Source organism: Pseudopodoces humilis, chromosome 3 (assembly GCF_049639895.1).
Source record: "Pseudopodoces humilis isolate 2021_Gansu_Grassland_sample_001 chromosome 3, ASM4963989v1, whole genome shotgun sequence".
NCBI classification, from domain to species: Eukaryota; Metazoa; Chordata; class Aves; order Passeriformes; family Paridae; genus Pseudopodoces; species Pseudopodoces humilis.
This window is the reverse complement of record NC_142202.1, coordinates 21,415,882-21,429,431: the sequence shown is the minus strand read 5'-3', so window position 1 is coordinate 21,429,431 and position 13,550 is coordinate 21,415,882. Positions and strand designations below refer to the sequence as shown.

The 13,550-nt window shown below is 50.2% G+C and overlaps 1 protein-coding gene across 1 annotated transcript in view; it reads left to right on the top strand.

Moving 5' to 3' along the window:
• The first annotated feature begins 6,745 nt into the window (after positions 1-6,745).
• VASH2 (vasohibin 2) overlaps positions 6,746-13,550 on the top strand; it is a 33,351-nt gene continuing 26,546 nt past the window's right edge. Inside the window, exons 1-2 of the mRNA XM_005523343.3 lie at positions 6,746-7,051; positions 12,182-12,270. Of these exons, the coding sequence (XP_005523400.2) occupies positions 6,746-7,051; positions 12,182-12,270 (395 nt within the window). The remainder of the gene's footprint in view (positions 7,052-12,181; positions 12,271-13,550) is intronic.

Here is a 13,550-nt window from a genome sequence, read left to right as displayed (position 1 = left end):
AGGCTTCAGTTTGCTCTGAAAATTACTATCATTCATGTCATGGCAAATAATGAAGATGGCTGAAAAAAAGTAATTTTGATACAGACTACTGTATTTCCTTTAAGAGCTTGATTTTTAAAATGACCACGGCATTTGAATTTTACTGTCAGCTTCAGGTGCTTCTGCAGCATTTTGATTACCCTTCAATCATTCCCTGGAAAGGGGGACTCTTAATCTGCAGAGCACCATCTCCCAGGGATGCTTGAAGTGATGCTTCAGATCAAAAATTGTTTGATGAAATCATCAGTGTCGTGATGACACCTTGTAGCACCATAGTACTGAGAACAGTAAATCACATATTTCTCTTTGCAGGTTTCACAGAGCATCTCAGTTCAAAGGCTTTTGGTGTTTGGGCTTGTGACACGTTCTATTGCTAAGCTTAATAACTTTTCCAGTCTACTTTTCTTTCTTCCTGGAAAGAAAATGCATTTGAGGAACTTCAGTACATAAGGATGACCTTTGGTCAGTGTTTCCTAGCCAGCATCATACTATTCCTAGAGGGCACAAGTTATCCCATAACAGAACTAGGCTGCTTAATTTATCTCTGATCAGCAACAACAATTGTGCTTCTAACTTCCAGCAGGGAGGGGTTTATTGCAGTACATTCCTCTCTCCACACAGACAGGGATGACTCAGGTGCTCACTTGGCAGTGGAGGTAAGTCTTGACTCTCACCTTTGGTGCCACCACTGGCAGCTCCCTTGTGACAACTCCTGTGGGTGCTGACGATTGCTGAAAAGAAATCTCATTTCTAGGTAGCAGGCTTTTTCAGCCACTGCCTTTCTTTACTACCTGTATTTTTATTATGCAGTTCCCCTGGGGAAAAAAAAAAAAGAAAAAAGTGATTGTGCTGGGTAGTTTACCCTCTGACTAAAGGTTAAAGAAGTAATTAGTAAAAAAAACAAACAATGCCAATATTTATGGAAGGTTACATTAGTGTTTTCTTGTTTTTTGTAAGAAGAGCTTGCTGCAGAGAACAAATCATGTGATACAGTCTCAAGTAAGACCTTCACAGCAAACTGTATTGATGTAATTATTTTCCCAAGTGACTGCAATGTTTGAGACTGAAATTTTGGAACAAGACAGGAGTAAGGCAGGCTAATTTGGATGCTGATGTTATACCACTCAGAAACAACAGTTTCACCTGTATCTGCTGCCATCAGTTGTAGACCAGAGTGAGGTGACTGTAGGAAGTATGGAAAAGGCTATTTCACTGTCAGGAAAGGCTCAGTCAGGTTACTAGGACATGCTGACCTGCAGTGGGGAGTGGAAAGCGAAAATTTGCAAACCAGTTTTGGGAAAAGTCTGATTTATAGGCTTTTCATGACACTTTGTTGTTTGTTTTGTTTTTTTTTTTTTTAATGCTTTTAAAAATATTTTTTTAGTGAAAAGAAATCTGGCCTGTTGGACTAGTCTGAGAACAATTGGAGTCCATCTAGTCCCATCTAAAATAAACACTGTAATGATTTGTTGCAATATTATTGCAGGAGATCCTGGACTTGCTCAGATAGAAATCAAAACATGCTGCTGAAGTTCTTCATTGGTGCAGCCAAAGCAGTTGATGGCTGTTTTTTCTGCTAGACCATTGCAAAACAGTGTGTTAAGAGTTCTCAGAAAGGGCTACCTTGGGGAAAGCTCCAAGGAAGCACACCCTCAAGCATTTCTTTTATAGCTTGCTTTTTTTTAAAAAAAAAAAGACTGCATCACATATTTATTTTCCCAGTGATCACAGGGAAATTTTATGATTACAGAAAGTTGCCCTTATTGGTTACGCAAATTGCTCCTGCAAACTTGTACCAACAGCCATTCCCATATTGCCATGGTTACATCCTTATCACAGTTTGACCTTTAATTTCTAAAAAAATCCCATTCCAGCATAACATTCAATTTAGGAAAAAAACCCCAAACAAACAAATTTTATATTCCTTTCAAAGGATCAACTGAGGTCACTATGGTCTTTTCAGGAAATGGGCCAATATTTGCATTGCAATAATGCAATTTACTTACAGCAGGCAAACTTTCTTGACCTGTGTTTTTCTGCTGCCCTCTGCAAAGCTGAAGCACCTCTGTAGGATTAACCATTTTGGACAGCAGCCACGCTACTGGCTTCTAAATGCCGGAAAGGCCATTAAGATCCCTTGGCCTGGCTTTAGCAGAACAGGGTGCCCAAGCTGGTGTCAGGAAAATCCACAAACGCCAGAGGTTTATGTCCAAAAAGGAGACAGAGGGGTCCTGGAACTTTATTCACATAAAGTAGAGAGCCCATCAGAGCACACACCCACGAACCCCTCTCTCCCGAGGTTTTGGAGGGCGCAGCCTCCTTTTATCCTAAGCTCCCGACCATACCTTGCCCTCTTCCTTTCCCCATTGGCTGGGGTACTAGGAAGGTACAGCCTTCCCGAACTGCCTACCACATACTCTCCCCTTGAACCTACTCTTTTACCCCAAAGCTCAGAAGTTCAGGCTTGTGCAGACCCCCACTTGTTTGTTTCAGGAGCCGAGCTGTCTGGGCTCTGCAGGGAGCCTGCTGCCCAAAGTTAGTAGAGACATAAAGACCTATTTCAAAAATGTTAACACCCACACCTTCACTCATCAAATCGTTTGTAAAGACATTAGCTTTCCTCTCTCTGGGAAGTACCCAGGCTTTGGGCTTTTGGGCTGAGTGCTGCCAGCTGGAGGTACTGGACACATTTCCTGCTCCACCAGTAACTGATACTGGTACAGGGATCTCCAGTGTGTGCAGAGCACTTAGTGTCCACTTTTACTGACCTGGGAAACAACCCAGGTCCAGATCTGTCCTGTTACCATCTGATGGGAGGAAAGAGGAAAAGATAAACAAGTTTTTACTTCCCAGCACTGCCTTGGATGGCAGCAGGTTTGAACACCCGCTTCTTAAACAAAACTTCATCTGTTCCTAGAACAAAACATGTCCCCTGCCCCTGCTGCTGGAGCAGCTCCCTTCCTGCAGAGTCATCAAAACAAATGCACCAGGGCCAGCTTTGTGGTAGGGCTGTGGCTCTGAGAAGGGCACTATTGCGGACTGGGACCCGGGGAATTTCGACATGGCCTGGCTTGGAGAGGTCCAAGGTTGCAAAGCCAGGCAGGGCAGGGGTAAGGATAGTCTGCTGACCAGCCCATCTTCTGCTGCAGTGCTGCTGATGGTCTTGTTACACTGCTGGGTTTGTTGCCTCCCTTGTGGCCCTGGTAGCACAGAGTGGCATTCCTGCTCACAGCAAGAAGTATTTTCACATAACAAGGTTTGTTGATAGCAGAGTCTGGACAAGACCGTACAAAGGTCTTAAAAAGGCTGGAGCTGTGCTGGCAAAAGATCTGCAGAGCAGAAAACCACCGAATTTCAAAGCAGCAAAGCAGGAGCATGAGACCTCATAGGCCGTGAGACAGCAAATGACACCAGTCATCCATTCCCCAGCCCGGCTGCAGCTCCCTCTTCTGAGGCCAGGTCAGGCTGGAGCTGCTGCCCAGGAAAGCCTTCTCCTGCTGGCTCCTTGCACAAGGAGTTTGGAAACAATGGGTAATAGAGGAAGTGTTTTTCCAGACAAGCCCAAATAAATACATGAATGAACTTCCTCTGCTCCATATCACAGGGCAGTGACGGCTTGCTGTGTGGCTGGGCTGAATTCATTGCTGTTTGCAAGAGGATGCTTTCAGACAAAGAGGGCAGTGGGACTCCTTGTGGGGATGGTACTTTGGAGAAGTCTGCTTGGAAAAAGTGCAGATGCTGATATCACCTTGCTGCCATGGTGCAAATTAAGAGCTATTAATTTTCCTGCACTTGGTTGTGTAATTGCACTGCAGGGCCTTTTGAATGCTGCATTTAAATGAGTCTGCAATTGGAATAATGAAGGTTAAAACCCTCTTACATGATGATTCTATGATCAAATTAGTTCCTTTGACCCAGAAAGCAGCTGTGGTAGCAATGAGCTCTGCATTAGGAGTAAGACAGTAGATTTGAGGTGTTGTTCAGAGCTGGCTTTAGAAAGGCATGTCCCTACAAAGTGACTGAATTTCAGAGTCAAACAGGTTTGTCACACTGGCCCAGAGGCTGGGCAGGAGCCTGGTGTGAAAGGAAGACCTGCAAACAGGACAGGGAGCAAGGCAGCTCTGCTGAGAGTCACAGTATCAAAATTAGGTGAACCCACGAGGTGAAAGGCATTGGATGCTGGGGGCATGATGCATATCCCATCCTGCTTTTACTCATCTTGAATGTCTGTTCATAACTAATACCAGGGAGAGCTTTGGCTAATCCAAAGCAGTGTTACTCTGTTTTTACGCTTAATTTGTAGCTTGCAACGGAGGTTATTGAGACTTTCCCTTAGTTGTAGGGGCATAGGGACTCTACTTTTACTTCCTCAGGCTGTTGTTTCAAAATTTCCTTTAGCTCCAGCACCTCAGCTAACTTCTGCCCTGCCTGTCCAGCCCACAGCTGGCCTTGGACACACTGTCTGAGCTCTGGGAGTTCAGCTTGTTACTCTTCTACCTGAGCATCAGAGAGGAGCTGGTAAGAACTTCATTTATTTCAGTTCTCACTGGAAGCGGTCTGAATGCTGCAGGTTGCTGTGAACAGAACTGTGGTGTCTGAACCTTGCCATGCCCCTTACCTGTCTGGCCAGGGAGAGTCCTTCCCTCTGGCATGGAGCACACCCTGACATGGTGGATGCAGGAGGCTTTGCACTGCAAAGCACGTAGCATAACTCTAATCTTCACCCTTCCAGGATGGCTAAGAAGTGGGTGGGTGTAGGAAAAAACAATCTGAAGGCTCCTGGCTGCTCTGGGCAGTGAAGCAGCACTGAGCAAGGCTGTGACAGCCTCAGCATGGTTGTCTGTTCCAACAGGAAAAAGGCTCTGGGGTATATGTGACTGCCAGCTTGTGTGTCAGCATCCTTGAGGATGACATTCTGTAATGCCAGCACTCCAGGCTCTGTCACATGCAGTTTGCCCCTCAGCTGCTCACACATGGATGCCACCACCTACACAGTCCCATTAGTTGTAAGATCCAGGTCTGAAGGATTTTCAGGCTTTCACCTGGCTCTTCTCCAGTGAACTTGCATGATTTCTTTGCCTTCCTTTCCTTGCACTGTCTTGCCTGAGCCTCCCCTGGCTCCTTGAGAGCCCTCTCTGTGTCTGCAGCCATCTGCAGCCTCTCTGGGTCTCTGTGTTTCATCATCTCCCATCGGGAACTCATCTTGGTGCTCTCACATCTTGCTGATATTCAGCATCATCTGCACTCCAGAAGGAGAGACTGTGCTTCTCCTGGGATCCTGCTCCTGCTTCCAAACCCAGCAGGGTGTGTGTGTGTGTACGTGTGTGTATCGTCTCTGCCCAGCACGGATGCACATTTTCCCTCCAACTGCAGTGTCTGCTTGATGATTAGGGAAATGCTTGACATGGTGGAGAGGGTGAAGACTTCACAGCAGCTCTAAATCCACTCTGACCTTCACCCCTTTCCCCTGGATTGTGTTGCCATTTACACACAGAGCCCCCACATTCGGACTGGGAGGTTTCCTACACCAAAGTCTCTTGGTCTGAAAGCTGACGCTGGGCAAGACATGTAAGCTGAAGCCGTTGATTTGCTTTAGCTGATGGAACAGCTTTTCACTGTCGTCCCTTCTGTTAAACCCCGCGATGAGATTCTGGCATACCATGTGGCCAGGGGACTGCAGGGAGGATTACTGGTAGGACTCACAGAAGCATCGGCTCCTGTGGAGAGCGATTAGCAACTCAACATACACTCCTGGCTCCTGAGAGCTTTCGGGAAGCTGATTAGGGCACTGCAGAAATGTATTCCTGTCTGGGAGCAGGGGAGATCAGAGTGGCAGCAGTGTCTGAGCGCATGGCCAGGGGACGGGAGCGACGTTTCTCAGACTATTTGTATCACACGGGGGGTCACTCATGGCTCTAGGAGATGCAGTACACTGACACTGTTGCGCTTGATATGAAGAGCTGAAAATTCCCGTCCGAGCGCGGCCATAGCCATCAGGGCACAGTGGGCGCTGGAGAACCGCCAGTTCTCTGCCCGGGCCTGGGACGCTCCTCTGCCCATCCCTCACAGGCGCCTGGTGCCTCTCTGGGCAGCGCTTTGCCTTCAGGCCGGGATCTCAGGCCACCACCGTAACGCTGAGCTCTCAACAGGGGAACGGAGCAGAACGGAACAGCCCGGCTCTCTCCGATGAGGAGTTTCATCCTCTGGCGTCCACCATGCAGTGGGGACAGGGACACACGGCTGGGCTCGGGCTGGGGTGGGTTCGGCTTGAGGGGACGGCCTCGGCTCGGTTCGGTTCGGCTGCGGGTGAAGGCGCTCGGACTGCGCCGCCCGCTTGTGGAGTCTGGGGCTGTCCGGCAGGGGGCGCCACCCTGCGGCGTCTCCGCCAGTGGCGGCCCGCCCCGCCCCGCTGGCCCCGCCCCTCTTTGTTGCGGCGGCCAATGGGGGCGCTCCGCGGGCGGGCGGGCGGCCGGTCGCGCGGTAACGCGCGGCATGGCGCGCGGCGCGGGGCGCGCCCCCAGCGCGGCCGCAGCCGGTACCGGGATCGGGACGGGGCGCCCGGAGCGGGCGGGTCAGCGCCGCTAGCGAGGGTCCTCCTCCGCACGCCTGTCACAGGCACCCACACACAGATATACATAAAGAGCGGCCGGGCGGCGGCGAGGCACATCCCGGCAGCGGTCCCGGGCTCGGGCATGGCCGCGGGGCCATGACGGGCGCGGCGGGCGGCGGCGGCGGCCGCGGGGGCAGCCGGCGTGCGGCGGCCGGCAAGGAGGGGGGCCGGTCCCGGAGCGCCCGGCCCCGGGCGGCGGGCGGCGGCGGCGGGAGCGGCGGGGGCTCGGAGGAGGAGGAGCAGGAGCAGCAGCGGGACGGCGGCTCGCTCTTCCTGGTGAACAAGAGCGGCTTCCCCATGGACGGGCAGACGTGGGAGCGGATGTGGGGGCACGTGGAGCGGGTGCACCCCGACGGCGGTGCCGTGGCGGCGGCCATCCGGAGCGCCACCCGCCTGGCTCGGGTAAGGCGAAGCTCCCATGTGTCCCCTCGAGCGGGAGGAGCGGGTGACACCGAGCCCGAGGTCGGCGGCTGCCGCGTTCTGTGCGCCTCGAGCGGCCGGGGCGGCTCCGGGGCCGGGTGGGAAGGTGTGACTGCGCAGCCTGGAGGATGCTCTCGGGGCAGCGGGGACAAGGATGGGACATCTGCTGTCCGAAAGCGCCCAGAGCGGGATACGGGGGCCGCGGGGTGCTTAGGGGCTGCAGTTGGTGTGCTGGGGAACAAGTACTATTTTTAATGTTCAACTATTCCTTTTAGCTTGGGGAGAAAAAAGCAGAAAACAAGAGTTAAAAGAAATCTTCAGGGACTGAGTGAAGCACTTTGTGCAATTTAAAGCAGGTTTTTATTTTCCTTTTGGAACACAGGCATTTCCTTAAACATAGCACTGTTCCTCAAATATAACAAGGGATTTAAAACACAAATATTTAATTTCCAGTATGTGGAAAGACTCCAAATGCTTTTGTCTGGTATGTTTCTCAGTACAAGCCCCAAACAGCTCTGCCTCACCCAAATCCTTTTCCTCCAGCCAGCAAATAAAATGTTGATGTCTGCTGTTGTTCCAAGGCTTCTGGACACTGTGCTTGCATAACTGATCACAATGTCTTTAACACTCTCTGCTTTGGCAGACTTTGAGCTCGATTCACTCCTCGCATCAAGCGGCATTAATGTGAGCTGACCGCTGAAGTCTGGGTCGATTCACACCCCTCTGCGTGCTGGGGTGAGATGGCTGGGCTGCTGTTGTCATGGTCCAAGCTGTCAGTGGTACTGACGTGAACCATATGCCTGTTCTTTTCTTGGAGTAGAAAGGAAATTCTGTGCACAGGGAAGTTGAAAGCTTATTGCGTAGGGCTGTATTGAGAAGGTGCTTGTCAAATAAGATACGGGCTGAAAAGGCCTTTCATCTCTCTTCTGCAATGTTTAGTCCAGTGCAGGTGCAAAAGGGATGATCTCTCTCCACGCTGCTCTCCTTGTGCTGGAATCAGCCTTTGTTTGGATGAGGGATCCAGCTAAAGAAGAATTAGGTTATGCTGAGTTTGTGGTTCCTTGGTGTGGTTCATCTTGTACTTACACAAGCACTTGAAGTGGAAATGAAGGGGCAGGGATTGGGCAGAACTTCTTGTTTCAGCAGCCTGACCAGCTTATGCCCGTTTAGATGGCCTGCAAGCCTATTTGGTATGAAGCGATGGCAAAGCACACACTAGACTTGACTTTCATCCTTTACTTCCAGAGCATGTAACTTCTACTAGTGACACCCATGGTGACTGACAAAGCATCTGGTGAGAGACATGCCAGTGGCTCCAGTCTGCTGGCCTGCACACTGTATTCCTGTGGGAGTGTCCCAGAGAGCATTGCCCATGGCTTCTTCCTCAGTGTCACAGCTCTGGGTTGACTCTGTAGCATGTGTGTAAACTGGGCAGAATAAAAAATGTTTTGAAATCTGCCTGGCCAGATAATTTGATATTGATGATCAGTGCCCAGTGCTGTAGCAGTTGTATTCCTCCAGCACTGTGCAGAAGCAGAATCCCTTTTACAGTGATTAATTTCTTCAGGGGCAGGAGGACCTGGTGCTCTCTGTGAGTAGTTCCGGCTGGCTAACTGTGGGTCCTCTGGGGTCAGAGAGTAGTTTGAGGACTATGTGATCCTTATTAGGGCCCACACAGCTCAGGTGAGCAAATGAAGGTTAGGAGCAGGGTTTTTTTTGCCACAAAGTGGTAGTGGATTACCACGGTTGTGATGGTAATTTCTGGGTCGGAGTAGGAATGTGAATGGAGACTCGTGGTACAAATTTTCTTAATTGGCTTGTGCTGCTGGGCATGTGTCACCCTGTAAAAGACGAGGTACTGCTGTTTGGGAGTGATGATGGAAACTCGTGCCTGTGAGATGATTTGTAATCTGCTTGCATTGATAGTTGGTTCAGGCTGAGTGAGTGGCGTGTGCAACTGCTCCATTTCTGCATCTGATCTGCTCTTAATCCCTAGTGATGGGAGAGAGTTTTGATCCCCTCTCCAAGAAGCTCCACTTGATTGCTCTAATCATCTTGGCATTAGTCTCAGCAATCATACACGCAGGGTGGTAAGTAGCTTCTGACTGTGTCAGTGAGGTTGTCCTTACTGGAACATATGCAAACTGCAGAGGTGCAGGGCTGCGTCTCTCTTGGGAGGCAGAGTCCTTACAAAAAGCTGGCTTGTCTGCAAGGCAGTTTTGGAACTTATGGGGAACCCACCTCTGGCTGTTGGCTTGAGTTCTGGGAATAGCGCAGGCTCACAGTTTGGAAGGGCTGTGCAATCCTTTACCTCTTCTGTGATCTTGGAGATACTTGGAGATCCTAATAAATTAAACCTCTCAGCAGCTTTGAGGAGTCTTGTCTGTCATCTTCATCTGTGCTGAGCACAACAGTGTGCTTACAGGGGGAGCTAGTAGAAAATTACTTTCTGGTCATTAAGTGAGACAGTGGAATCGGGCAAAATGAGTTTCACACAGGATGTCTGTAGTGAACTGAGACTATAGCATTTCCAGCCATGGGATGAGTCTCCAGCTCTGCCACGTGGTCTTGAACTGCAGCAGCTCCACTGTCTGGAACTGCTATTCCTTGGAAAGACTGATACAAGGTCAAGGCTTTTCATCTGACTCGTCTCTGAATTTCACTTGCTTTACAAATTCATGGTCTGTAGTGCTGTGTCTGCATTTCCTCTTGCCATCCATGACCTCCTGCTACAAACCCTTGCCTGCTCCTTGCTGCTGTGGATGCATACCAGGAGCCGGAGGGCTGCATCCTCAATCACAACGAAGCTGTGCTTTCCTTTACTTGCTGTATCGTGCAGCCCTGGCTTCTGCTCCATGTTGGGTGGGTGCCCAGGATCAGTCCTCCTGCAGCTGGGGCAGGAATCAGGGAGGGAAAAATGTTTGAAAGGAGTGGGAGTGGCATGTGGCTCCCCACTGCCTGGCCTGGCTGGCAGCTTGATGTGTGTACTGCCTGCCCTGCACCGGAGAGAGGAGAGCAGTGCTGCCCTGTGTGGGCTCAGGCTTATGGACGCTCCTCCTTTCTTGCCTGAGATCTGGGGGGGCTTGGGTCTCCTGGCTCAGCAGGCCTGCTGAGGTAACTGGAATTTGTTTTAGCCAGTGGGAAAACCGTGATTCTCTTTTCTAAGCTATGCTCCGGTATCTGACACTATCATCCTCCTTGGATAATGTGGTTGCCTACCTTGGAGATGGGGAGCACCTCACTTGGAGGTCTGAACCTGTCCTCTCTGGTGAGGGTGGCCACTGTGGATTTTTCAGGAAGGGCTGTGCCTGTTCACACTGGTGCTATCCGTATGGGATGCTGTCCTGAGTCCCACAGCAGGGGGAAGGCTGGGAAAAGGATGGAATCCCCACCTCTGCAGCAGCCAGGCCCCTCACTGGCTGGGGCTCCCATTGCCTCAGTGTGTTGTGGAAGTGCAGTGCATGCATGTAGAGCTTCTGTATCTTTGAAGCGAAGGACTGAGTATATTGGAGCAGAAATGGCCACCCTGGGAAGGTGTGACAGCCCTGCCATAATTGCCTTTGTCAGTTCCTTGCTGCTTCTGAAACTTGAGCCTTACCTGGTGTGTTGAGTCTGCCTTTGTGCTGGAAGGGACAGGTGAGTAATTCATCCAGCCCAAAGGGGCTGTGTGAGAAAGGAACCTGTGGAACCAAAAAAATGCCTCTAATGAAGAGCTTAGGCATGAAGATCATGATTAAGAAGCGCTAATGAGTTTTGCTCATAACTCCCACTGGTGAGTGGAGAAAGCCCATGTGTGCCTGTGTAGCACTGCGATGGCAGGGGTGAGCTGGAAGCCTTGCCATCTGCTTGCCACTTACAGTATGTTTCTGTGTGCCAGTAGTGTAGGAGTGTCTGGCTGGGTGTTTTTCTCCCCCTTCTCCAAGGTGTATTTACTGTTTGACCGTAGTAACTCGCTGTGTGTAGTAAATGCTGGGTTTTGTCACCTTGGGATTGCTGGTACTCATTCTCTGAAAGCAAACACACAATCTTAACTGGGGTGGGAACTGGAGAGGAAAGTCTTTGTGGCAGAGATGACCCCATACCACCTGAACTTGCAGTTCTTATCAGTAATTCCTGACTTGAAGTGTAGTAAGGACAGTGATATGTCACTTTATGAGCTTTAAACTATGGTTAAGACAATGTGGGCCCACAGATGCTTTTCTTTGCACCTCGTCACAGCTGCCCAAATTGCTGGTTCCTGAATTTGAATCTTCATTAATATTCATATAAACTGCTTCCTACACTGTGTTTGTGAGAATTGTGCTAGCTCATTTTTGGCCATGCTGCCCACTTTAATATCTGTTGACCCCATATTTTGCAGTCTCACTCCTGAAATAAGTGGACTTGGGACAAGGCTGTGCCCCTTTCCTGCATGACTGCAGGCTCAGAAGCCAAATAGCTGTGGGGATTAAACATGGATTGAGGACCTGCCTTCTTAAAATGCTTAGGCACAAGCAGATGTCTTACGAGATTTTGGAAAAATCCCATTATGTTGCCAGTCTATATCTTTAAGTGTCTTAATGTCATTAAATATTTGGGTCCCAGGTGGTCTTCTAGGTACTGTCTTCTCCCTCCCAGCAAGCGTGCTGCAGACACACAGCAGATGGGAAATTATGCAGCCCGGGATCCTTGTCTCCTTTTATCTTTCTCTTGTGGTAAAGGAGGCCAGAAATTAGACTTGAAATGGCTTCCTGGGGGAGGGATTGCAGCAGAGTCAGTACTGGGACTCTGCTCATCCAAACTGCCCTGTGCTGGGGGAGGGGGAAATGGGAGGCATAGGCTTTCTGTGCTGGACTGCCTGCCTGCACAGGGTGGTGTTTGAGGGATGCTGGCAGCTCTGATGAGCAGCCTGCCATGGCCTCTCTGTGCAGGGATGGGGCTGGCTCTGCTGCTGGGGCAGCCCCTGTAGTCAGCAGGATGACTTTGCCTGATGCTTGAGTTCACGTGAGGTTTAAGCCATCTGTGCTGCCACGTTGTGTTGCACTAGGCAAATGCCGCTGCTCAGTAAATCACTTATCTGCTCTGCGGGGAGCCGTGGCTGTCTAACCTCTTTATCTTTCTTCTTGTGTCCAGCCCTCAGTGCCGCCAGTGCCAAACTACAAGCTCTCCATGTCAATCCCAGAGTGGCTCCAGGCAATACAGACCTACATGAAGATGCTGCAGTATCCTTCTCGATTATGTGGTCTCTGGAAAGAAGGCTGACTTGTGCCTGGTGTGAATTAACAGAGCTTTACGGAAGCTTTAGCTTGTTGCAAGGGCTTGGGATCGTTTGGGGGTAAAAGGATGCCTCCAGGGATTTGTGATATTACCAGCAGCACTGAGCTTGTCATAGCAATCCTCTGGGAGATGTAATTAACTTTAAATTATACTGAAAAATTTAACTGAAGTGACGTTGGTGGGAATAGAAGTGCTTATTTTGAAGTTGATTTATGAGGATATGATGATCAGAGCATGATGCCTGGAGAAGTGATATGGCATCTCGTCATAAAGCAACTAAGAGAGAGCCAGTGTTGTGGCAAACCCTTTCTCCCCCTGCCTTTGCAGCCCCTGTGGGTTCCCTGAGGATTGTCTGTGTGCTCAGCCTGCAGGGATTGCTTGTCACTGGGGTGGGGGGCACAAGCAGCTGTCCTGACCCCAAGGTGGCCAGGCCTGCCTGTGGCGCAGGAACCGACCAAAGGAATCAATCTCCTTTCCAGATGTTCCACCTTGCTTGTGGGTTTCATCAGGGTTGTACACATCTGTCCAGCCTCTCCTGACTTTCCATTGCTGACAGATAATTTCAGAGAAGGTTGCTGGTCCAGATGCTGCTCTTCTGTTTCCCTTTTTTCACCAAACTCTGCCTTTTTGTGTACGTGTGTGGGGGGGAACTGTGGGGATGAGGAATGAGTGTAAAGTCCTGTTAAGGATTAAGAAAGGATATGGGTGGCAGCTGGAAGAACATCCAAAAATAGCAGTCTGGTTAGCTTGGTGGGGAGTCGTGGTTGGGATCAAGGCGGCAGCCGGGCCTGGAGCTGCAGCAGCTGCCATGGGGAGGGAGGCTGGGGCCTGCCTGCTCTGCAGGGGGACGCGGCATTTCTCTTCTTTATGGCAGCCACTTGGCCAGGACAAGAGGCTTGTTGCTCGCTGGGATTGTGCCAGAGAGGATACCATGTCATACAGAGCTCCAAAAATTACATTATCCCCCACCTCACTCCGTAGTGGTTTTGAAATCCTGCATTCTGCTACGTAGCAGGAGCAGGCCTGAGGCAGAAGGTTTGGATCTGTATTCAGAAATGCTTCAAAGTGGGCTGAGGAGCAGTGTCTGGGCTTCCTTTGAGGGCTGAAAGAGGATGTGTGCTTTGTGCAGAGCACCCTGAAAGGGCCTCATGAATTAGGTTTTGAAGGCAGGAGGGAAGTAATGCCTTGTTTGTGGAGAACTCTGAACTCTAATTGAAGTCAGTTC